Here is a 24,951-nt window from a genome sequence, read left to right on the forward strand (position 1 = left end):
TTCCATTCGACTGCCTGCCAAAGCTTCACCCCTCCTCCCTTCTACCCTGGCTGCCACCCCCCCACATCACAGATGGTGAGAGCGCTGTCCAATCACAGCTCTCCTCTGCCTGTGGGGGGAGGGGGTTCCGGAATCCCAATCTGGATTACAGAGGGCCCGGATTAAATCCCAGCTGTGACTCGTGATGTAACTCTGTGCTAATCATACACTCCTCCTTCCTCTCTCTCTCTCTCTCTCTTTCTGTCTGGCTCTCTCTCAACCACGAAGCGCTCTCTTCCCTCCCATGTCCCGTGCGGTGGCTCCTCCCACAGCCCCCCTCCCATCCCCTAATCTCGTTTATCTGTTGTCCCACCCCCATGATGTAGCCGTCATTTTTTTTTTTTTTTGCTTCTTTGCATATCTTTGAATTACAGCGCTCAAATATGTTTGTATCACTGTATCAGCTTTGTTATGTTGGGTCTTTTTGCTAGATGTTTTTTTTATTGGCACTTTTTAACATTTGGATTGCACATCATCATGGCATACAACAGGAATCTACATTTGTGAATGTGTTCATGTTTTTTCCATCTTAGGGGTGACATTGAAAGGCATATAGGGTGTAATCCCACTTTGCCACCTATGGGTGTGATACAAGGCCACAGTGCAAGCAGCATTAGCGGTCTGCTTCAGGGGCGTGTCCACCAGCTGTCCGTCATTACACTTAACCCCACCCCTTCTATTGAGGGTCATGAACGTGCGCCTGTAGGGGATGGCACCTGACATTGTGATGACTTTCAAGCGGTTGCTCCAGTTAGTAACAGCGATGTAGCATTTTATTAAAAAGGTAGTGATACATTTAGTTTCAGACATGCCGTCCTTTTGTACACTTTTATGCCGGGATATTTTTAGTGTTTACCTCGTGCACAGCTCCCAATGTGTCGTGTCGTGTTGCGTGTAGCCAAACCCAAACACGAGTGCTAGATTGACAGAAACCCTGAAAAGCGATGAGCATAATCTCCTCCTCTCAAGACAATCCCGTGCGGCTAAAAGCAGCCATAGATTAGCGGCGGGTTAGGATGAAGGAGAGGAGTGTGAGGTAATCCAGTTACATTTACTCTCTATAGGAAATACACTAATAAACCCATAAATCACATGGAAATCATTGCTGCTTCTTTGGATGTTCAAAATCTCAGAATGAACATTTATTTGTCTGTGGGAAAAAAAAACCTTTAGTTTGTATAGTAATACTACAGTATTTTGGGCCATACTATAGAAGTAAGACTTCATTATATATTCATTATCTTATACAGTAGAGGTACTACAGGACAGCATAGACTTATTACTACTATAGAACTACTCAATGTATGATCTGTGTATGTGAATGTGCGCGTGCGTGCGTGCGTGCGTGTGTGTGTGTGTGTGTGTGTGTCTGTCTATGTCTGTCTGTGTGCAATTCTGAGCATGTTTGGGAGTGTTACTTAAACTCAAATAGAAGACATATATACCCTTATGTTTGTTTTAGAGGGGTAATTTATTAGAGAGTTAATCAGATATTTGTAACTGACAGGTCCAACATGCATGTGTTTCTTTCTTACAACATGGCATATATGATAAAGTCAGAGGGAAAAGCCATAGATGCTCAGAAGGTCACTGCCAGATTTAAAAATAAAAATGAAATAAAGAAAATGGGAGCTTCTTGATATGCAGATTATTATCTCTTGTATACTATAGATAGTAAGATCCTGAGACAGGCCCATCCAAATTGGCTTTTGGGATGTGCAAGGCCTCTCACTGTTTCTCTAACAGTATAAAAACTCACCTGCCTATTCACCATCAAAATCAAAAGCCACCAACACAAGTAACCTTTGTTGGCAAAAACATCACCAACAGAGCAGCCTTCAGCAGAGAGCATTTTTTTCTGGGGTTATCGAACAGGGGCCGATCTTCAGGGGTGTTTGGTGTAAAAACTCACGTGCCTCTCCTGTGCTCTCCTTCAGATGATGATCATCATGGGTATCATCGGCATCATCCTCATGGGAGTCCTTTTCAGTGAGTATACTGCTGTCCTTATGCTTTACTGTTGTGGAGAGTTAAGAGGGTAAGGTAAGGTATAGGGCTGTGCCATAGAACAATAAGGGAATACTTTATTCATCACAACAGTGCATGTAAAGAGACACACACATAAAAGTTAAATAAGTGATAATTCTTGTCCATGATAAGAATTTCTGCTATGTCATATTGCGATATTGATGATAGAGGAGGATGATCATTTCTCACATGTAGGGTCCAACATTAACCTGCAACACAAATTCTATTGGTGGATGAAATAAGTGAGGTTAGTCACACGTTGGTTGCAGAAATAGGCCTGCTTCACTACCAACATTCAAGAATCTACAGGATTTTCCTTGCATATCAGGCCTTATTTGTCAAGTAATTACAGTAAAAAGAAAATAGCCTCTCCACATAACTTATCATATTTATTTTTTGAAATGAGAGAAAATCTGCAACTTGCATATCCTGGTATGTATTGTGATGTGGATATGAAATGCTCAGCCCTAAGGGCATGTTAGTTTGGCAGTGGTGGAATCAAAGTCAGGTCAAGGTCACTGTGGGGATGACAGACCAAAACCACTTTGTGTATCCAGTACAAAAATGTTAAGCTTACAGATTCAGCATTCAGTTGTTTTATGTTCACAAAATGTGGTCAGCATTGAGAATGTAGAGACAGAAATCAGAATCAGAATCAGCTTTATTGGCCAGGTTTGCGTAACAAACAAGGAATTTGACTCCGGTTAATCTTTGCACTCAAGTATACACTCAACAATAACATACAAAAAAACAGTTAAAAAGAATAAGGGCAGTAAGTTATGTATAAGAATAAAGGAATAAATACAGTATGTACATTTAGAAATAAATAGATGCGATGGGTGGCCTTGTTGTCCCTGTCAAGGTATACCATGGTCGTGCACACCCCAACAGGCACAGGCAAGACGCGGGATGCAATATACAATTGAAGAGAGTGGAAATAGTGCAGTATCAGTATGAGGTTTAAGATTAAATATAAATATAGTGCAAGGCAGTACAAAGCAAAGATGATGTATTAATAACAATATTGTAACTGTAAGATTGGAACGCACATGATGTGAGGTAGCTGAGAAGAACAGGTTGATTCACTTTGTTCGGAGTAAGGGTGGTTGCTATTTCTCAGTGTTCAACAGAGTGACAGCTTGGGGGAAGAAGCTGTCTTTGTGTCGTCTGGTTTGGGCAAACAGTGCCCTGTATCGTCTACATTTATAGAGGAAAGGGATAAATGTAAATGTCTGGTAAGAGCTTACCACTTAACTTGGAATTTTAATTAGTGTAAAGACAGTGAGAACCATGCAGACGGGACATCTGCAGATTGGTGCTGCCAATTAATCAGAGCAGGGCTTGCATGTGTGACAAATCTTTTATTTAGCCTTCAGTGGCCACTTATGATTGGATAGACATCCAGTTTCCTCTTACTTTCTATTGTTTAGACTAGTAAGGGTTACTTACAGAGTCAATAAATTTAAAATATCTACCGTTTTTATTTTTAGGATGATCTGCTACCTAATGAGTACATTTACTGAGAGAACAGGTGCACTTATAAATGTGGCCTACTGAAAATTAGCCTACTGTAAAAAATGTAGCCAACTGAAATTCCTTGTTTAAGTGATGACACGTTTAGCGGCCTTATCCTCGTGAAGAATGCAAAATAGTCTCAAACCATTCTGCAACGCAGACTTCAAAAAACTGCCGAATGCGGAACCTGACTCCAGATCAGCAGGCAAACAGCCAACCTCATTCTGGGTGAAGATGACAAACGCTGATTGAATTTTTCTCCCTCTCTCTCTGTCTCTTTCTCCAGTGTACTTCTACTACTGAGCTGGTCTCTCTGTGGCTGAGCACAAGGTGAACAGCGGATCTGACGGCAGAGCCGAAGCCTTGTGTGACATCCACGCCCACCCCCCCCCCTCCCCCTCCTCCTATAAGCTCCTCTCCTCTCCTCTCGTCCCTCCCTCCAAACTCTCACCGATGCCTTCTCATCACAACAAGCAGCGCGTGTGGATGCGGTGCCTCCTCCTCCCTCATCTCTCTCTCTCTCTCGATCTCGGTGTGACTCCCTCAAAAAAAAAAATCGAACAAACAACCCCCTCTTTCCTCTAAATGATTAGTGGTGTAGTGCCCAGCCCTACGTTTCTTTTTTTATATATATAATGTTTTGATTTGGTATTGTTTGGACAGAGGAAGATGATGGAAAAGGATGTTAGAAGGGAAGGTCATGTGGGATCTCTGTACAGCTGTAGATTTATAGTTGTTCCCTCTCGGAAGTATGAGAAGACATGCCATTGGCTCACGTGTATGGACCTGGCCCAATCACACGAGGGGGAGGGATAAAGAGCATTACCAGGGCAACAGACAGTCAGACAGAGCTGAGGAGGTTGAGTGAGAATAATGAAATCTCAAATTTTTTTTGAAGGATTTCTTTAGCCAAAGCATACTCTCTAATGGGTGCAAGTAGAGAGGGATGCTCCTACACTTACAGAGGAGTAGAACCGCAATCAGTTTAACAGATTAGACACAACTGTTCAATAGCCTTGACAGACTTGTCTGTTGAAATATTACTCTACTAACTTTGCACCCCTCCTCATCTGAAAGACAGAGAAGAGAAAGACTAGCAGCGAAGAAACATAATGGGGCTGGGTTGGAGAAATAGTGACTAAACTAACTTAAGTCTGTTTTTAGGCAAGAGTGACACCTCCTGGGAAAATAATCAAGTATCAGTACTATTTGTAATAGATTCTCATTGAACAACCAATGGTTTTATTTCAGAATGCCCCTTGACCCCTACAAGAAAAAATTGAAAGGGGACCCCTAATGTATATTTTGTGGCCACTGTTTCCAGGAATACCCTGCCAGTCATCAAAAAAGATGGGCATTGGTTACTGATAGCATTTCTTGTTTTGACCTTTATGGAAAGTAGCATTCTAGCTTTAGGTGTCTGTGTATGTGTGTTTCATTTTTAATGTACAGTGTACAGGCAGGGCAAAGATAGGTTTGGATGTCGGGCAAAACAACGTGTGCCTTAGAGAGTTTCGCCTGAGTTGAGCGTGTTCCGGACCTAACCAATCAGTCTTAAGTGACAGACAATGTGACCCCTCTTCAGTGTTTGCTTTGTATCACATTTGTAGGAGTGGCACCCAACCTGTGTGTGTCTGTGTGTATGTATGTATATATATACACACAGATATATATATGTATATATATATATATGTGTGTGTGTGTGTGTGTGTGTGTGTGTGTGTGTGAGCGTGTTACACCCGTGAAGCTTGCGACGTGACTCTCTATCGCACACATTCCTTTTGCCCTGCTTTACTTTCCACACTGAAAAAGTCCACAACTTATGCAAATATTATTGTTCGGTTAACATTCAGATGTTATCTGCAAAACATGTTTTTGTGAATAAAATGCACGTTCAATGAAGTCAGATTTTAAAAACATAGCAAAATGTCATGAGAACATGCTCAAGTTATATGAATATTGCACTCAACAGGGTGTCACCAAGCAATGAGCGAGTGAAAAGCCAATAAGAACATATCAGTTGAGCTTGAAAGATACTTCAGAGAAAGCTGCTAAATTGTGGTTCTTTAAAAGCATGTCTGTTTGCATATCATTCTAATAAAGTGATAAACGTGTTTGTGTGTGACTTCGCTGTCTGGTGAAGCCTCCTTTCCAAGATCTGTATGCAACATCTTTCCCTGAATAACAATCAAAAACCTATGTTCTAACATTTTTGGTGTGTGATATGTACGCAGTATACAACTGTTTTGCACCAGGTTCACAGATGTGTGGCAGTTGGATTTAGATAGGATGAAGAATTGAAGCAGCAGTTGCTCAAAGATTGTATTCATAGGGGATGAGTTGCTCCAGAGTCTGACCCTGCAATTAATTGACATCTATTGTAAATCACTTTGAATAAGTGTCAGCCAAATATCTAAATAAAGAATATATTAAAAAAAACATATGTACCTCTAGCTCCTCATGTAATCAACACATTTATCCTAAGCATATATACAGTTACATGTTGACTTGACAGTATTGACAGACAACAAGACTTGTGTTCAACACTGAAAGAAAATACTTTATTTAGTTGAAGGATAACACTAAATAAACATACTTAATGTCATTTGTTACAGGAAGGAAACATGCTAGCAAAAAAGAGAGCAAAAGCCTTACACGTCATAGCTGAGGCCTTACAATTACAAGAGGCCTTACCATCTACAAAACAGTACTTGAAACAGTGGGGAAAACACATCTAAAAAAAACCCCACTAAACTAAAAGTAATCCCAACATAATGAAGTACTCAAGTCTCAACCATTAAGTTTGACCACATAAACCAAAACCCAATAGAGTTCCTTCTCCTGTGACAGTCATGAGGTGATGCTTTACTGATAAGCAGTAGGACAACCAAGTAGCTTTAACACAACACAAAATTAACTGTATAAAAATTTGAAATACAATCATTTCCCTTTCAGGAGCCGAGTGGCTATACTATCTTCCTGTTCTTTGATTTCACTGAAGTACAGTCAAATTAAATCCATAATCATGTATTTGCAATTTAGCCACCTTGTCGGGATAACATAATTGTTTTAGAAAATAACACACACGTCTAAAAGTCAGATGCTTAAAAACAGGTCAACAATGACACACAAGAACACAAACAAAACTCACAGGTCATAATAAAGGTGAGCTTGTTTTCATTTGTAAAGACGATAAAAATACAGGCCAACAAAGAAAAATGTTTGAAATGTTTCAAACATAAAGCACACAGGCATAACGGGGCACATATTTCCTTTCTAAAATATCTACCAAAATAACAGTTGTTTTCGCTCTTAAAACATACTGTAAGTAGCTTTTGGTGTTAAACTGATGATACTTGCAACTGTGACATTGTAGGTCTAGAAGTGTTTAAAGATTGTGAAGTGTTTTTTTTACAACAATAACCACTGACTACCTTTAACAACACTTTGACTAATGAAGTAATCAGTCCACCCTCGGAGTCCCAGCTCTCCCTTCTTAAGACCGACAGACAGCAGGTGATCACCAGACAACTGACTCACAATCAGTGATGTCATCCTCCTTTCTATTTTAGTGAATGGGACAAGATATAGAGCAAGCGGCCAGACCATCAGGTGGCAATCGCCAGCTAAAATGAGCCTTATGTCTATTTTTACATGATGTGTCTAAACATCTTAAGCCTACCTTACACTGACAAGATTTGGGAAAGATCCTTGAAAGATTGTAGTCCTTTAACTAATGCCCCTCATTCAAGCTCTACTCAAAATACAATCTTTCAAGAATCTTTCCCAAATCGTGTCAGTGTAAGGTAGGCTTTAATGGCATCAGATGAGTTTGGTCTAAGTGTCAATACAAAACACAAGTAGCGTAGGCTCACCAAGGAGCTACTGTTGAAAAACTATTTCAATGATATCCAGTTGGTAGAGACATCTTGAGGGCTCAGGATATTCGACACAGTGGCCACTGCGCACGGGAGGTGTGATGTTATCTGATCCCCATTCTTAAATGCCATTATCAAAAGATTTTTTCTTTATTATTTTACTACTTTAACTTAAGTTTTTGGAGTCAATTGACCTATGATGGGCATAAAAAGCCCAAAAAATATATACTAAAAAAAAAAAAAAAAGACATGGGTTGATGTCCTCTGCTGATTTTGAGGTCAGACTGGTGTGCACAGTGACCACTGTGTTGAGTATGCTGAGCCCTGTATACATTTGGAAAGGATAAACAGGCATTATGTATACTGTTCATCTCATTAAAAAAATAAAATGTTGGCTGAACGTTGGCTTCCTTTTTTTCTTTGAACCCAGGCATCTCACACTGCTCTCGCGCGCGACGAGGCTCGAGATTTCTTCCCACTGGTGCCACTGGCAACTGGCGGCTCCTGCTCCTCATCCTCATCCTCCGTCGTAACGAGGGTCTTCCTCTTCCTCCTACTGGAGCCACTTTTCACAACTGGCGGCTCTTCCTCAACCTCCTCCGTAACGAGGGTCTTCTTCCCACTGGAGCCACTTTTCACAACTGGCGGCTCTTCTTCAACCTCCTCCGTAACGAGGGTCTTCTTCCCACTGGAACTACTTTTGGCAACTGGCGGCTCCTCCACAACCTCCTCAACAATAGCGGCATTGCCCTCATCCCCACCCTGAAGTTCGTCTTCATCCTCGACAGGGGCCAGGATGTCGTCATGCCCCTCCTCTACTGGGGCTGGTTCTGTGCTCTCATTGGCTGCTGTTGCCACCTGTCCATTCTCTTGCCCCTCCTCCTGGGCCGGCGGTGTTGGCTCTTGCTCCGCTTCTTCGCTGTTGGAGGCGAGGTCAGCTGATTGGACTTTCCGGGGTCGACCCCTCTTGCGTGGAGGGCCGTCAAAGGCCGGCTTAGGTTCTGGTGCCTTTGCCATCCAATGCTTTCTCTTCTTGCCAAGAGACCCACGTGGTCGGCCCCTTTTCTTCGGTGTACCATCCTCCGCCACCTGCTTTGTCTTCTTCTTGGCAGCTGCAGACCCAGACCCCGACCCAGGGGGTCGACCTCTCTTTTTTGGCGGGCCGTCCGCTGCCGCCAGAGACCGTTTCTTACTTCCCAGTGGACGGCCCCTCTTTCGAGGGGTTCCATCGCCAGCTGCGGCCTTCCCCGAGCCAAGCGGTCTCCCCCTCTTCCGACCCGGAGTAAACGGGAGACGCCGAGCTTTGTTTGCCGTACCGGGAGGTCGGCCTCTCCCCCTCTTGGTTGGGGTCCCGTTGGTGGCGGCAGCAGCACCCTTAGAGGAGCTTCTGCTGGGAGCCGAGGCAGACTTACGGGGGCGCCCCCTTTTACGCCCACTGGGGGTCTGAGAATCCTTAATGGGGTGGATGCGTGGGCGCCCCAGCGGTTTTGATAGTTTGCGCTTCCTCGGATTCGAGCGAGCAGACAACTTCTTATCCGCCTCCTCCTCGTCCGGTGACAGCGGCGTCTTTCTTGGCCGACCCCTCAGCCTTTTCTTGGGCCGCCCCCGTTTGCGTTCCTGCCCTTGGGGCGCAGAGGCGGAGAAGAAGTCGATTACCTTGGGGACCCGGGAGAGTTTCCGAGGAAACAAATTGATCTTGGCCTTTTTTTCCGCGGAGCCCTTAGGCCGACCCCTGCCTCGCTTGGCTGGTGAGGGGCTGCCATTGGGAAGAGCCTCCGCCGAGTCACCGGGTTCTGCCGTCATCTCCTCTGGGCACAGTCAGGGGATGGCAGAACAAGTGGTAGGATACGACTGTATGTCCCTCTGCTGAGAAAACATGGACACAATCATTCTCATCTTCATGCCAGAGTACACACAACAGGGGTTTGAAAAAAAATCAGAATTGAATTGAGAAAGACTTTAAATTCTTGATTGTATTATGGCATAGTTTTCTCCCCGGCCAAATAGGCTAGTAATGATTAAAAATAATTACAATAAAAAAAAAAAACCCTTATGCTTGATCAAGGGCCTTCCCGAGGATAGTAAAATATAAGAGACAGTAATTAATCTGTTGATTTTCTTTAATGATCATTGAAAAAGTAGGAAGTGAGTGGCAAACTCATAGCAAAAAATTGCTCATGATGCATCGAGAAGCATTGATAATCAGTTTAGAATCGAATTGTTAACCTCTGAATCAGAATCAAATCGTGAGGTGCCAATAGATTCCCACCCCATGTGTTGTGTGATGTCTCCACACCCAAGCAGGTGTGCCAAAAATTCCATATTGGTGCATATCAATAGTGGCTCGGAAATCGCCTCGTCTTACCATAATTTTCCGACTATACATTGATTTTGCTAAATTTCTTCAGCTATGAGGTTAATACACGGGGACAGTTAATATGGTATCAATATGGTTTTGTTTCTTTTAAGTGGCATAAAACACTGTCCTGCGGCTAATACACTATGCCCACCAGAAGTTTCATATGCGGGAAATTACTGTATTCTGCCCTGCCAATTGTATTCGGTGTAAATACGGAGGTCACAAGTAGTAATTAGGAGACGAATTATGTTTTTGCTCACTCATAACTGTAAGAGAACAAAATCTCCACTTCACAAGCATCTACATACACCAAACTTTTCAGTCTTATACCTAACCATGTTTAGATGTTTTTTACAGAGGGGTTTGTTAATATATTATTCTTAGCCTAATTTACATGATGTTTTATTCCAAAAAACATGGCAAAAATTCATTTTTTTAAAGGTTGGTATAGTATTTTCTGATTTACTGAATAACTAAACGAGATATCCATAATTCCCTCCCTAAAATACTTTTCATCTCTTATGTCAACAAAATGAAAAGACAAAATTGAAACTGGCTTTATCCAATGTTCAGATTTTAGATTTTTAAATTTAAATCAGCGCATATTTAATTACACCATACCTAATTTGCATATTCAAACATTACATTTGTAAAACATTTATTTTTCATATTGATCTAAATAATCAACTGGTGAAGTTTCATAGTGATATCTGCTTGTTATTTTTTTTTACCCTATTCACCTGTAGTGTATCCGCCTTATATTCAACACATTGGACAAGGGATATCACCGGGAACCCTCTTAAATCTTAAAGAGGTACCCCTAGTCTACTAGATTCTGCAACAACAAAAAAAACTTTAACCGACAAAACCAGGTCTGACCCCATGGCTGCCTGACTATAAAGCAAGAGTGTGTGAAAACCATGCCGTTTGGATGAGCTGGAGCTAAAAACTGTCTAAAGAAATATGTACCACTACCAACCTAGTAAAAGACCATCAATAGAAGTTGTTGTCAGTTGAAGCAAAGAAAGGCTACATTATTGACTATTAATGGTCTGGGGGCTAATAATTTTGAACACGTCAACATGTCAATTTTCCTTTCCTTGTCACAAATCAGAGAATGAGTGAAAAAAATATCATCAGCTGTCTTTGCTCTTTTATGCACATTTTTGAAATTGTCATTTTCATGTATAAACAAAGGATTATGTCTGATATTACAAGGGGGGCTAATAATTTTGGCCTCAACTGTACATTGCCAAAGTATTAAAAATGTTAAGCATACACTAAATGTTTATTATTATTATTATTAACAATAGTAATAATAAAAACAATAATATTTATTGATAGAGTAGACTCTAAACATAGTGTCAAAGTGCTTTACATATAAAGGAATAAACAGAACAAAAACATAAAAATGAAATGTCTAAAAACAATACAAATAAGACCATGTCAACACTGGCAAGAATAAAGGAAATATATCTTTATTTTAATTAACAAAAAACTGCAATAATTAAAACACTACTCAAGGCAAAACAAAACCACAACAAGACCAAAATTAAACTTAAATAAACTCTTTAAAAGTTTTACGGTAAAGATGAGTAAAAGAAGACATGCTATTGAATACTTATTTGGTGTTACTTTTTACTACTATAACAAAATATAAACAAATATTATTTTCAATCATTTCTGTTGTGGGCTTATTTGGAACACATTTAAATGGTGCCTATGCCAGACTGTATTCATATATCTTTAATTCATTAGATATCTACTAATATATTTATTTTATATATGATAAAACACACAAATAAATTAAACTGTCACAATGTATGTGGGGCTTAATGGGTATGTTTACTCTATAGAATTGGTTACACAAAACTTTTTCTAACCTGGTAAATGGTCAGTCAGAGCAGGCTTGTGCACAATTCCGAATTTTAGAATTGGCCTCAATTGAATTCATGAATTGGAATTTGAATTGAATTGGTCCTGCCCCACAGGAAGTTGAATTTGAATCGGAATGACAGGAAGTGGAATTCAATTCATGGCAATTCAAAGCAATTCCAGTCACACAACAGGGAGAATGTGTTGAATCTCATCTACATTCAGATTTGGGAAGGTTACTTTGGAAATGTAATTGGTTACGGTTTTCAATTATGCAAGTTATGTTTTATGTAGGCCTATGGTCTTGCTTCCCCCCCTGTTCTGTGATTGGTCCACTATCTGAGGCATGCAAGGCAGGAACCATGATGGGAACACCCAGGCTAGGTAAAAACTAAAACAGGAAAAAATAAACAAACAAACAAACAAACAAACAAACCAGTACAGTCAAAGCCATAATCAAAAGAATCATGCACTACTAGCCTATACAAAATCACGTGTCCATTTCACTGTTTAAACAGAGTCCAGACTAGAGCTTTTGCTGTTAGAGCTATGATTACTTTTCATTTCGAGTATGTGTTGCTTTTAAAATATTACTATGAGCTTTTATGTTGTTAGCCCTGGCCTAACTCATGAATAACTATGATGGTAGGCTAATATGAATTACTGTCTTGTTTCTAATCTAAAATGTGACCATCTGCGAGGAGATTATTTTAAGGACATCCACGCCCCCCTATCCAACATTTGCAACACAGCAGCACAATTGTTCCTAGCTGGCTAAGCTAACGCTAGTAAAATCCCGATGGCCACCATAACTTGATTTTAGCTAGCAAGCAATAATTATGCGCTTCAAGCCATAGCAGTAACATAGTGCTAGAGGGGTGGTATTACATGCATGTTGTTTGTATCATATATCAGGACCGTATTGCAAATGGAAATAAGGGCGAAGGTCGATCGCCCCATTTTTGTTTAGATCCATAGTTAACATTAGCTATACCTAACATTATGCGGGGACCATAGGCTAAGCTAACCTTAGCCATTTATCTAACTCAGTATCCAAATGGTGCAAAGGGAAGTGTGCAGATACCTGTGGCAATCCAGATTCCAAACGTAGTTATTTCACTCCGTCCTAGTTTGGCAAAAGCAGCGGCGTTCACAAATAATGGTGCACACACTTTGCACTATTTCAAACTGTTTGCAAGGGGATCTGCTTCTTCAGTTCACGTACAATAAGTACTTCCGGTAGATTCAGGTTTAAACATTTTACTGGAGCGGGGAAAACCAAATTCGGGAGGGAGGTGTCTTCTTCTTTTTCTTTTATGGTGCTCGGTAAACCAACGATGCATTACCGCCATCAACTGGGCTGGAGTGTGGCTTAGGTAGACTTGTAGTCAAGACCACCTAAACCGAGACCAAGACTACCAAGACTATAAGACCAGGTATCAAGACCGAGACCAAGACGAGACCAAGGCCAAGACAGACTGAATCAAGACCAAGACAATGCAGAGACTATGCAGATAAACTATGTATTGCATGACAGAGCTGTTAGGCTACTGCACTATTAGGATTGAGACTATTTGTTGCAAATCTCCCAACCACTACAGTATGTCGACCTGAGACAGCAAGACAGTGAGACCAAGACAAGACCGAGGGATCCGAGACCAAGACAAGACCAAGACCAAAGACGGTCGAGACTGACAAGACCAAGACCAGTATCGAGACACCCAACTCTCAAGGCTTTTAGGCGATATGTAAATGTAATTGTCATCCTGTGTAGGCTACTTTTTTATATAGGCCTTAAATGTAGATGTGTTTCTCCTTCCTCTGAACGAATTGCAAATCATTTTGGACATGTAGGCCTACTGTAGGCCTATCAGTTGCTTTCATACAGTTCTCTGCTGTTTTTATAATAATATCATTTGCTTATCATGTCGGTCAAAATGAGTCAAGAGCCAGTGATCAAAGTTTACAGTTGGCTGTATCTTTGCGAAGAGGAAAAATAGCACAACGGATGAGGATGTTTAGGAGATGCATGTGTATTTTAGGGCCCTATCTCGGACTGAAAGTGGAGAATCGTTGGTTGAAAAGACAGAGACGTGGTTTCCCATTAGGTAATGGAAAACTACGTCTCTGCCTTTATACTGTATATATATAGGCCTATGTGTGTGTGTGTGTGTGTGTGTAGCACCATGCATCAGGCTATATCGGCGGTGAAAGTTGAAGAGTCAAATTCAAATCTTGGACATAACTTAAGACATCCTGCACATTTGTAGCTTGCTATTGACAAATGTGATGGCTTAGGGCTTAGGCTATAGCCATGGAGATGATTAGGCCTACTTTCTCTTTGGCAAACGCAACATTCATACATTTGTTTTCAATGGGCAAATGGTAGTGTCGCATGCTTTTGTAATGAATGTAGCCTATAAACACAAAGCTGTCACAATTTGTAACTGTAAAACTAATTTGTGACTGTACAAACAATTGACTGTGTGTGTGTGTGTGTGTGTGTGTGTGTGTGTGTGTTGGGGGTTGAGGGGAGAGTTGTGTGGATGGTATGTGACTAGCACAAAAAGAAAGTGCAGACATCTTGACGGCAAAGTCGGGTTGGTTGTTTCACCCTTCAGGGCTTCTGTATAAGAGACCTCCAAGGTCCTTTGATCGAAATAATTCACAGGTGTGGAAATAGTAAAACCTTCAGGAGTGGAGATAAGAAATCCACAAGAGTGAACGGTTTAGTTTGGTTAGTTCATCCAAACATTGTGTTCGTTTCCGGTTTTCGTTCCTTGATCCGTTTCAAGTGACTTGAGTCCACACCTCTAGCACCGATCTTTTTCAGGTCGTGACCTCGAGAAATATAGATCTACTATGTTACTGTAATGATTGCCAGACTTCTCCTTTAAGGTGAGGTCCCCCTATTTATATCGACACACACTTTGATAGACCAGCAGAGGTCAGAAGTAGGCAGTGGTCTACATCAGTGACTTCAATAGTGATAAGAGAGATTTAAAGTGTAGCCTATGCAATGGACATGTTTAACAAAACCCAATGTCAAAATCAACCTTGTAGCACAACAAAAAGGATTGTCATCGAATAGCCAATGTTATGGGTAAAATAGTGAGATGTAAAGGGCCTGTGAGACTATAAGACTGGGCTGAGAAAACTAGGTTGTGAGTTTTTTTTTGCAATCCTTTTTTTGTAAACAGACAAAGACACCGCCAAAAGCATAACTTTAAGAATCTTCTAAAATCTTATAAAGGCTTTGTTTTTTTTGTTTTTTTTTAGTTAAAGTTGTAGTTAAAGTGTGTGTGTGTGTGTGTGTGTGTGTGTGTGTGTGCGTGCACGTGCGCGTGCGCGTACGTGTGCGTGTGTCTGTGTGTGTGTGTGTGTGTGTGTGTGTGTGCGTGCGTGCGTGCGTGCGTGCGTGCGTGCGTGCGTGCGTGCGTGCGTGCGTGCGTGCGTGCGTGTGTGTGTGTGGTGAAGTACTGTGGTCCATCCTCCAGCCCTTCCCCCTGCCTCCTCCTTCTTACATACAGACAAAAGGGGAGGACAGAGAGAGAGAGAAAAAAAGAGAAAGACAGAGAGAGAGAGAGAGAGAGAGAGAGAGAGAGAGAGAGAGAGGAGCACTGCAGTTGACTGCCCTGTACTATTGTCAGTTTGACACTTGAAGTAAACAGCCTGAAGATGATGTGACTCTGAACCACGAGCCCATACAATACAAGAAGATAGCAGACGTATGCTCTGGAAGCAGGTAAGCATCATTCTGACATACAACAAGACACAATAGGAACTTCCAGGGGTCGGTATATGATCCACTCCTTAATGGACTCCACCTTATTTATTCTATGTGAAACATAAGCTATGCCCTGTGATGTCTTTTGAATAGTGGCTGTGGCAGCGTACCCTTTATCCTAAACAACAGTCTCCATTGGGAGACCAAATAAAGTAACCCCTGACCCTGAACCTTGTACCTTAATGGTTCTCTCTACCGTGATATTGAAGATTAATTCATGTGACTGTAAATTACATGGGAAAGATTTATTTGTTTATAAGTTTGTTATGCCTCTTCAATCTTCAATCAAAGCTTAGCTTGTGTCTTTTTGGACTTTCTGCCAATTCCCAGGTCCCAAGGTCAATACAAACCATGTTTGTAAACACAGTGCGTGGGTGTCTGAGCATGGAGCCAAAGATGGCTCTCAAATACTTTCATCCTAAATCAAGATGCTACAACATGTTTAACCTATTTAGACCTACATTTGCATTTAGATTTGATAAGGAGAATATTTATGTCGTCACCGCTACAAAAGCCATACAGCCCTCAAAATTCTGCTTATTTATCAATAATTTGGCAAATGTGTTGAGGTGTGTGAGAATTGAAGCATCTTGAAACAGCCATCGTTCTCAAGGGAATATCAAAAACCATCCAGAATGACATAATTGAGAGCACAGCTGTTGTACACAGAGAAATAGACTGAGAGATTAGGGATTAGATCTAACTTTACTCCTTTACTCATGTGTCCTGTTCATGTCAGGTTTTTTACTATTCGGTGCTAGCGCAAAATGTGCTCTTCAACCCTGCAGCACTTTTTAAGAGTGTTTTGAGCGCTGTATAGGCTACTCCTGGACTCTGAGATATATTTTGTAAAGGTTAGTCTGATTCATTGGCTAAAATAAAGGCTGCGAGTTGCGGCGAGTTCATATTTTGCGCAAGAATGAAAACATTTGTTTCAAACTCGGGTCCAAAGGGAAGTGTTTTTGTAACTCTGCATGCAGCGATTAGTGTATAAATAAGTTGCTTATTTATCAATGCTTCAGTCTTAGTCCTGGTGAATTTATAGGGAGCTACTGTATCTGTAATATGAGTAATTTTATATCCCACTAAAACCAATCTGGAAACAAGGAACTAAATCTAGATCAGAAAAGCAGCAAATTCATATAGCCTATTTATAGTTTAGCAGTTCAATAACCTTGCAAAAACATCCACATTATGTATTTATTCCCATGAAGTTCCCATAAAAGAGTTCATGATATAGATTTTGTTCAATTCTAATACAGGAACCGATGAACAACTATGTTTTGCACATTTCTGGTCTCTGTTAATAATAATAATAATAATTATGTGTTAAAAATAAATGTTGATAATTAAGTGCCTTATCCCTATCCGTGATTTTCAGTATAAACCTCATCTATTAGCCTACATGGAAGTGCTGGCAGTTGCCTAAAAACGGATGTTTGCTTTATCATGTCAGTGTTCTAGAGGGCATGATCACGGCTAAAGCCCCTCAATTGTTAGATACAAACAGAGGCTGTTAAAGCTCATTCCACAGTTGCCATCATGTATTTCGTCACGCACGTGTAGCATACAAAGGAAACAATGCAGTTCAATATAAAAGAAGCCAACCTGTTCAATTTGTTGAACTATACTTCCTTTAGTCACAGACAGTGATAACATTGGGTGGTTTTGTTAGTTATAGTGTAATTGTTGCTAACATGAAACAGTAACTTTATGATTACTTATTTTAAAATGTCTCAAGGTGTAGCCTGCAGGACAGGACATGGATAGTTCAAAAGTACCCTTTTATCTTCTTTACAAGAAATAGAAGAAATTGAAAGGAGAAGAAAGGAAGTGAAACAGAACAGCAGGATGAGAAGGGTCATTTGTGGCAAGGTTCCCCTTTAACAAGCAAATCATGAGGATTAGAGTAGCACACCCCATAATAATACATCTCAAACAGTGCTAATTCTATCATTCCAGATCTATTTTTTGAGGACACTTTTTTTTAAGTGTAGCTTACTAAGAATCTATTTATATTGAATTAAAATTAAGTATGGGGAACCTGTACCAGCGATAAACAATCTGGGTCAGAGTTTTTCCAGACAGGGGGCAGACAGTGACTCAGACGTTGCCTGACCCCTGCCTTTTGTCATGAGCGGAAACTGAACGGAAGTCCACATGCTGCTTTCAGGGGCAGCGATGGGCATGGTTCGTTTCAGGTCTGCGTGATTCCATCACTTGCATCACTTGATTCCATCACTTGCATTAGAATCAAAGTCACCAAGACTACGGTGTACACTGGATATAATACCGCACCGTGAAATAGTAGGATAGAAGACACATAGCGTAATTTCCCAACTATTAGACGTGGTTTATACAAGATTTCTTCAACTAGGTTTATACATGGGGACAGTTAATATGGTATTAATATGGTTTTGTTTCTTTTAACTTGCATACACTGCCCTGCGGCTTATACACAATGCATCTTATACACGGAAAATTACTGTTATATGTTCTGTGTACAGTATTGATAAAGAACTATTTTGTGTAATGCATAAATAAAGTACTATGATTGACATTAATCCCTCTGCCACCCCTCTGTCCCCTATTTGTCTGTTCTGCAGAAATGGCCAACAACTCAGGCAATCCGATTGTCTCAACCTCCTCTAAAGGGGACAAGACAGCCGTGGACATCGATGCTATTACAGAGAATATCACCATCGTGCTCTACACTCTCACTGTCGTCCTTGGAACTTTTGGCAACGCTGTGGTCATTTGGGTGGCCGGGGTGCGACTGAGGGCCAAAGTCACCAACGTGTGGCTGGTGAACCTCGCCGTGGCTGACCTCATCTTCTGCCTGACTCGTGCCATCTCCCTGGCCAAGAAGCTCTTCTATGACCACTGGCCATTTGGCCTCTTCCTCTGCAAGTTCAACGGCTTCTTCAAGTACGCCAACATGTTCTGCAGCGTGTTCCTGTTGGCGGTCATCAGCCTGGACCGGGCTCTGTGCGTGTGGCGGCCCGTTTTCACCAAGCAGCGCCGGACCCTCTGTGCCGCCCGGCTCGTCAGTGTTGTGGTGTGGGTGATCGCGTCGGGCCTGAGCGCGCCGTACTTCATCTACCGGCAGGTCTACACGGGCAAGAACAATCTCAGCAAGTGTTCCTTAGAGGTGAAGATCCGTTGATACCTCGATTCAGTCTGATGTTGTGTAGTTTTAATAGTTCATTTGCAGAGCGCCCAATATAGGCTATATGGTGATCCAATCAACCAAACTAGTTAAAATAAAATAGAAATGTATTTATGCTGCACAGCTGAGAAATTGAGATGATAAGCACTCCAGCTGACATGCTTTCTCATTGTCAAAGCAGGCTTAATTAAAGTTTAGTCTAGTTTATTTGTTTTACTTGACAGTGCATAGAACAGCTTCTATACCAGGGTTATCTTAATAGTCTATCCAAAGGTAGGCCATAGGTCCTCAGTTTCGTTGATAGATGAGCAATTTGATGAGCAATTTGAAAGTGTCAAACCATGCGGCTAAAAGGCGAAAAGATGCAAACTATTGGGCTAAGAAAAACAAACCCGAAGAAAGAGAGGAAGTGGTAAAGATACGGATGCTATACGCTTGCATGCTTTTAACCACAGTGGCCAAAATTGAGATGATCAAGCTCATACTTAAAGCACATCAAATGAATTCTGAGAATTAACATTACAGTAATTTCCTGTCTATTAGCAGCACTGTATAAGCCGCAGGGGTAAGGCAGTGTTTTATGTAAGTTCAAAGACACAAAACCATATTGTTTTGCAATAAGCCACAGCTAGTTGAGAAATGACGGTGCACAAACTCCGGCTCTCTATTGACATCTGACTAAGCAACAATTCTGTATAGCATCACTGTGTCTTGTCTTAACAGACTTCTGGTTTACGTTTTTCAGTAATCTACAAGAGTTCTGTAAGAATGCTCAGGCAATCTGGCAAGTGTTCTTCGAAGCTTTTAGTGTTATTGGACTTGGTTTCACTGTTTATACAATACTGTTTGCATAAAACTCTAACATGTATTGCTACTCCATTTTATACAGTGTACATAATAGTCGGTCAGTCCAAAATCTGTTGCAACACTGCATAGCCATTGATGCTCATCTTGACCACCGCACTTGCTTGTCCTGTCTCACAGAATGGATAATAAGATTGTCCACTCTCTCGCCAGGTAAAGGAGAAAGAAGGCGAGGAGGTCACCAAGACAGTCCTCTACACCATTCGCTTCTTGTGTGGTTTTCTCCTCCCCTTCCTGGTCATCTGCATCTGCTACGTGCTGGCGGCCATAGGCATCCGACGCACGCGCCTCAACCGCAAGGGCCGTCCGTTACGGATCCTGGCCGGCCTGGTCTGCGCCTTCTTCGTGTGCTGGGCGCCCTACCACTGCCTCCTGCTGGTGAAGATGACGGATAGCAAGAGCCAGGCGGTCAAGGTGGGCTTGACCGTGGCCAAGGGCCTGGCCTACTTCAACAGCTGCATCAACCCAGTGCTGTACTTCTGCATGGGTCTCAACACACGCGGGCGCTTCCAGCAGACGCTGTCCGGCGTGTACCGACGCGCTCTGGGCGACGACGGTGACGGAGCGACGTCGCAGTCGCAGACGGTGGACGACAGCTCGGGCACCAACCCAAAGCACGCGCACACTCAAGGGCAAGCCATCGCCTCACGCCACCGCTAACGTCTACACAAAGGAACTATAAGATAGCCTCTTGTCGGTCAGGGCCGACTGACCTTTTCTCCTCCAACTGACCTAACCTTCCCAAGGTCATTTCGAAATTTGAAGTCAAACTGTTTGATTTAAGAACAATATGTGCCAATGACTCTAACTCAGGCCACCACAGAAGGTCTAAAAAAGGGAGAAGACACATGAAAGATAGAGGAAGTTGTGGAGACAGAGCGGGACCAGGCGTCAGTTGTGTTTTCATGTGGGCAGTTCCGCAATGTTAGTCACAGGTTTGTTGTACATTCTTACTCACATAGTGGTTAGGCCTCAGTTTGTCTAAATAGCTTTCCTCTGAAGTAACACCTCGCCTCCTTTTCAACTTTCAACTTTATGCAACCCCTCAACATGTTCTATGTTAAAGTTCATGGCAAGGAATAGCATTTATTTTACATCTTTATTTCATCTTTTTTGATGACACAGTTCAGTCTGAATAAGTTAGAAATTCCACACAATATTTTTAATGTACACTTTGTGATTTTAGTACATTGAGTCTCTGATCTCACAGAAATGTTTTTTTTGACATATGTAGCTGACAGAGTTTATTGCACGGCTATTTGTGTTTGCTGTCAACAACAAATACTGAATCCAACCTTAATGGACCTTGTCATTTTCACAACTGGTCAATAGCTTCAAATCCATGCCTTTGTACAAAAATGCAATCTACAATTTTCTTCAGCTCTTGGCCCTGGAATAATTTCAGATGTGAAACACACCATGATATTGTGAACAAGAACATTCAGAGGGTGCTATGTCCGTCATGTATCACAAAGATGATCAGAAAGAGGAAAATACGGGAGTACAGTTTAGGCTTAATGTTTTTTTAATGCAAAGGTGCACAGCAAAAGACTAACGTTTCGATGTTGATTACATCTTCGTCAGAGTCTGATCTTCCTCTTTCTGATCAACTCGTCCCCTGCCATGGATGGATGCAGTTGCTTGCAGAAGCGCATAGGATCTACTCCTTTTGAATGGATCACAAAGACTTTGGGGTGTCTCTTTGGACATTGCTGTGCCTTTTCCTTATGTATAGGCTATTCGCTCAAGTGTATGAAAATGATATGGTGGCGTGCTGGATAAATATTGCTTTTACACCAGTCAGTGTCCAGTATGTTGTTCTGGACTGTGTCTGATCTTGTGGAATTAACTGTTTAATGTCAATCTGTGAATGTCACACTTTGGAAGCCTGGTTTGCACCACACCTAATGTCAAACTAGGTTCATTCGCCTGCCATTTCCAAGTGGTGTCACCAACGGACACTGATCAAAATGCCTCTGGATGCAATTAGATAGACCTCAAACGAATCAGAGCAACAAAGGAGATGACACATGCAGAGCAAAATAAATACATAAATAAATGAATAAATAAACATCTTAACAACGGTACGTTTTTTCAAAAAGGTGTTAAGCCCACCTCGACAGTCGTGATTGGTGCCTGGGTTTTGGGAGCATTGGAAATGGGAGTGAATTCAAATTGGCCAAAGGCCTCTCTGGGTTCTCCCTGGCTAATATTATGGTGCTTGTGCTAGCTGATTTGCATGAGCTAAATTCATGATCTCAGAGTGTACTCTTTGTTTGTGTTATGCAGGCCAGGGATTCATGATAATTGAAGGAACTATGCAAAATACGCAACGGCATGTTTCATATAAATACATGCTTCCGCTGGCCAGCACACACACTCAAGGAAGTTCTCAGTACATGAATTTGTTCACAGTGAATTCTGAACAAAGATGACAACCTGCTTCCGTTTTTCAATAGTGAGGGATTTTTCACCGTGCACTCCAATTTCATTAAACCTTTTCCCAGGGATGTGGCAATTATCAACATACAGTACATGTACTGTAGTTGCGGTCTGGTACATGATCCAAAAATTGCTATCTTACACCGTCTAAAAATCATTTAGCCGGTGACCAAAAACCCATTGTCAGTCAATAGTGAAAGTAATTAAGAACAGTAGAACTGTTTGACTATGAGACCACAGTGAAGTTAGTTTTACTTTGCTTATGAGTTCAAATAATAGGTGAGTGCAGATTCTTGTAGGCTATACTCTGCTAGTCACAAACAGGTTTTAGTAATGCACGCTTTAGTGGAATCCCTGTTCCAGTCTCGCGAACAAGCAGATTCCTTCAAACGTCCAGCTGTCATCAAAATACGAATGAATTGTTTAAGGATGCACTGCTTGCTGTTAATGGGAGTGACAGAATCATTTCAGAAGTCATTCTCATTGGCTTTTAGGATGTTATGGCCAAAAGACACACATAACTAAGGAAGAGAACAACTCTTTTGTGCCTGGCGCCCAATGTTTCATCACAAAATCACGTCATTATATTAGTGAATGTGGACTGGCCACATCTTAAATGCCTAAACTTTGCATCTCTGGTCAGTGTGTGCTGCGGATGCAAATGCCTGTGGTGTTACTTTTATTATTATTATTATTATTATTATTATTATCACGCCAGACAGTTCTCACCAGTTCTCTCATGTGGTTTCTGCGGCATGGTATCTTTAGTGTGTTGTAGGTGCAAGTCAGTGCCCTACATTTATTTTTAAAGAGCATTTCCTGCTGAGGCTTGAAGCTGTGTATACTATCTATAGTTTTTTTTCTCTTCCAGAGACCAGTTTACTGCCTTCTGCTGTTGTGTGGATTGTCCACTGGATTGTTTGTATAGGTTTTGACTCAGACCTGTTGCCTGCATTGTGAATTTACGGACTATTGCTCAGCTATGGAGATGTGTTTTGTGCTTTGTATCAAACGTGTGTATCAAAACTGTAACTGTACTGTAACCTTCACACATGAATCCATTCAGCGCTGCCAAATTAAAATGTTCTGTTGTGAAGACCTGGGAAAAATTGAGTTGTTCCTCAGATCCTCCCTCCAGTATGTGTTCAAACACAAACTCTCTCTCTCTCTCTCTGTCACACGTGCTCTCTGTCTCTTTCTCTTTCTCTCTTTGTCTTTCTTGCCTGCTTGTCTATTTGATCACTTCATCCTAATGCCTCTCACACATCCTCTCTCTGTTTCACTCTGGCAGCCTTTTATCTCACCGGTCTTTCAAAACAAATCACTATTTAGTGTAAACAGTGTAAATATAAAATTAAACTGAACCAACAACGTTGTGTTAAGTCATAAAAATATTGATATGGATTAAGTATCAGTTCAGTTGTCTCAGAACTGGTTGTCATATGAATCAGGATGCTATATTTGAGTCAGTGTGCAATAACTGTGTGTGTGTGTGTGTGTGTGTGTGTGTGTGTGGCAGAAGTGAAAGACACAAAAATAGAGGAATTGGAAGCAGAAATCTCTCAGGTCAGCTCTTCTCAGTGGTGCTCCGAGTGCAGAATTTTGCAGGAAAAAGTCAAACACATTCACTCACTTTCTTTCTCTCTCTCGCTCAGGGATGTAAAAGTCTGGCTTCAGAAAATAAGTCCTGCCACATTTTTTGTTCCAACCACTCACTCAATCAGTTGCCTAATTAGCACAACTCTTAAGTCAGGTAAGTCAGCGCATAAGTAAAATTCATTGGCAAAATCACCTGTGTTAAGTGCACAAGTAGAACCTACATGGCAGGACTTTTGCTTTCTGAAGCTGGACTTTCATATCGCTACACACACACACACACACACACACACACACACACACACACACACACACACACACACACACACACACACACACACACACACACACACACACACACACACACACAAACACACACAGGCTGAACAGTTAAAACAAAGTACTGTTCCATATCAGTAGTGATAGGAAACATGTTTATTTGGAAAATATTTTGTCTCTTGTTAGCCTGGCCCTGTCCATCGTAGATCTCACTGTAGTTTCCCTTAGACAAAACAAAATGTCAGGCCAATAGGTTTCAAGAGGGGAAGACGAAATCAAAACTTATTGTGATACACACAGAAGAAGCAACACCTGCAAACGTCAGAAAATGCTGTTGAAAAAAATGCAGAAATGTATGTACAGCAAAGACCCACATGCATTGTTTCTTGATTGTTGGTGCTGTTTATTATAACGTTAATAACGTTAGGAATCTGATCAGTGTGATTGGTAAGGCTCGATCAAAGATTTTAGTGCTTGTTGCGATGCAAGTGTTTGTTGGAAAGGAATCCCAATCATGAGTCCCCAGAATCTGTTCACTTCGTTGTGAATTTTGATCCTTAAACCGGAATTGCTGAGTTGATTCCTAAGGTGGTAACACTTGACTTGAAGGTATAAAGAGTGATATGACACTGTCATGACACATGAACCCTAACCCTATCTTGTCATGACAAAAACCGAATGACACTTAATGACAGAAGCGTTTTGACAAAAACATTTATGACTTGTTTATAATGTTCTTGACACATTCAATGACAGAAGCGTTATGGCAAACATTTATGACTTGTTTATAATGTTCATGACACATTCATGACAGTGTCATGTCACTCTAAAGTGCAACCAGCTAGATTGATAGACTAGAAGTGGAATCAAATCAAAATGTAGCAGAAGTGAAAGACAGAAAGACAGGAATCGGAAACACATGTACTTGGGTCAGCTGTCTCCTCAGGGGATGTCCAGGAGTGTGGGAGCAAGAGGTGATGCAAAAGAATTACCAACACACGCACTCTCTCTCTCTGATGGAGACAGCTACCAGCTACCATAAATCACACACTTGCACACGCACACACACACGCGCACACAGGGCCAGATGAGTATGGTGAGAAACTTTATTGAAAAATAA

General features: G+C 41.4%; 3 protein-coding genes across 5 annotated transcripts in view; 2 read left to right on the plus strand and 1 right to left on the minus strand.

Annotated features, from left to right (window-relative positions):
* vamp1a (vesicle associated membrane protein 1a) overlaps positions 1-5,789 on the plus strand; it is a 9,241-nt gene extending 3,452 nt beyond the window's left edge. Inside the window, exons 4-5 of the mRNA XM_062529934.1 lie at positions 1,977-2,028; positions 3,869-5,789. Of these exons, the coding sequence (XP_062385918.1) occupies positions 1,977-2,028; positions 3,869-3,885 (69 nt within the window). The 3' untranslated portion in view covers positions 3,886-5,789. The remainder of the gene's footprint in view (positions 1-1,976; positions 2,029-3,868) is intronic.
* A 327-nt stretch (positions 5,790-6,116) lies between these two features.
* On the minus strand, positions 6,117-12,950 carry si:ch211-288g17.3 (serine/arginine repetitive matrix protein 1). 3 transcript variants are annotated; one of them, XM_062529504.1, is made up of 2 exons: positions 12,779-12,950; positions 6,117-9,323 (listed from the first exon to the last, which is right to left on the minus strand). In XM_062529504.1, exon 2 carries the CDS (start codon positions 9,261-9,263, stop codon positions 7,896-7,898), a length of 1,368 nt encoding a protein of 455 aa, XP_062385488.1. In that variant the 5' UTR covers positions 9,264-9,323; positions 12,779-12,950; the 3' UTR covers positions 6,117-7,895. The 3 variants fall into 3 exon arrangements, 2 of the variants coding, with proteins under 2 accessions (XP_062385488.1, XP_062385487.1); XM_062529503.1 differs by having other exon boundaries at positions 6,117-9,326; XR_009937194.1 differs by lacking the exon at positions 6,117-9,323 and adding an exon at positions 11,308-12,085.
* A 2,348-nt stretch (positions 12,951-15,298) lies between these two features.
* On the plus strand, positions 15,299-21,313 carry LOC134072700 (fMet-Leu-Phe receptor-like). The gene is made up of 3 exons (XM_062529505.1): positions 15,299-15,439; positions 18,088-18,632; positions 19,668-21,313. Exons 2-3 carry the CDS (start codon positions 18,090-18,092, stop codon positions 20,172-20,174), a joined length of 1,050 nt encoding a protein of 349 aa, XP_062385489.1. The 5' UTR covers positions 15,299-15,439; positions 18,088-18,089; the 3' UTR covers positions 20,175-21,313.
* The last annotated feature ends 3,638 nt before the right edge of the window (positions 21,314-24,951 follow it).

The sequence above is a fragment of the Sardina pilchardus genome, chromosome 24 (assembly GCF_963854185.1).
Source record: "Sardina pilchardus chromosome 24, fSarPil1.1, whole genome shotgun sequence".
Lineage (NCBI taxonomy): Eukaryota > Metazoa > Chordata > Actinopteri > Clupeiformes > Clupeidae > Sardina > Sardina pilchardus.

What these genes read in the sequence shown, in the direction of transcription:
- si:ch211-288g17.3 (XM_062529504.1), bottom strand. Translation starts at nt 9,263, where the DNA reads ATGACGGCAGAACCCGGTGACTCGGCGGAGGCTCTTCCCAATGGCAGC.
- LOC134072700 (XM_062529505.1), top strand. Translation starts at nt 18,090, where the DNA reads ATGGCCAACAACTCAGGCAATCCGATTGTCTCAACCTCCTCTAAAGGG. An exon ending in TCAGCAAGTGTTCCTTAGAG is followed by an intron (nt 18,633 to 19,667) that starts GTGAAGATCCGT and finishes CTCTCTCGCCAG; the next exon opens with GTAAAGGAGAAAGAAGGCGA.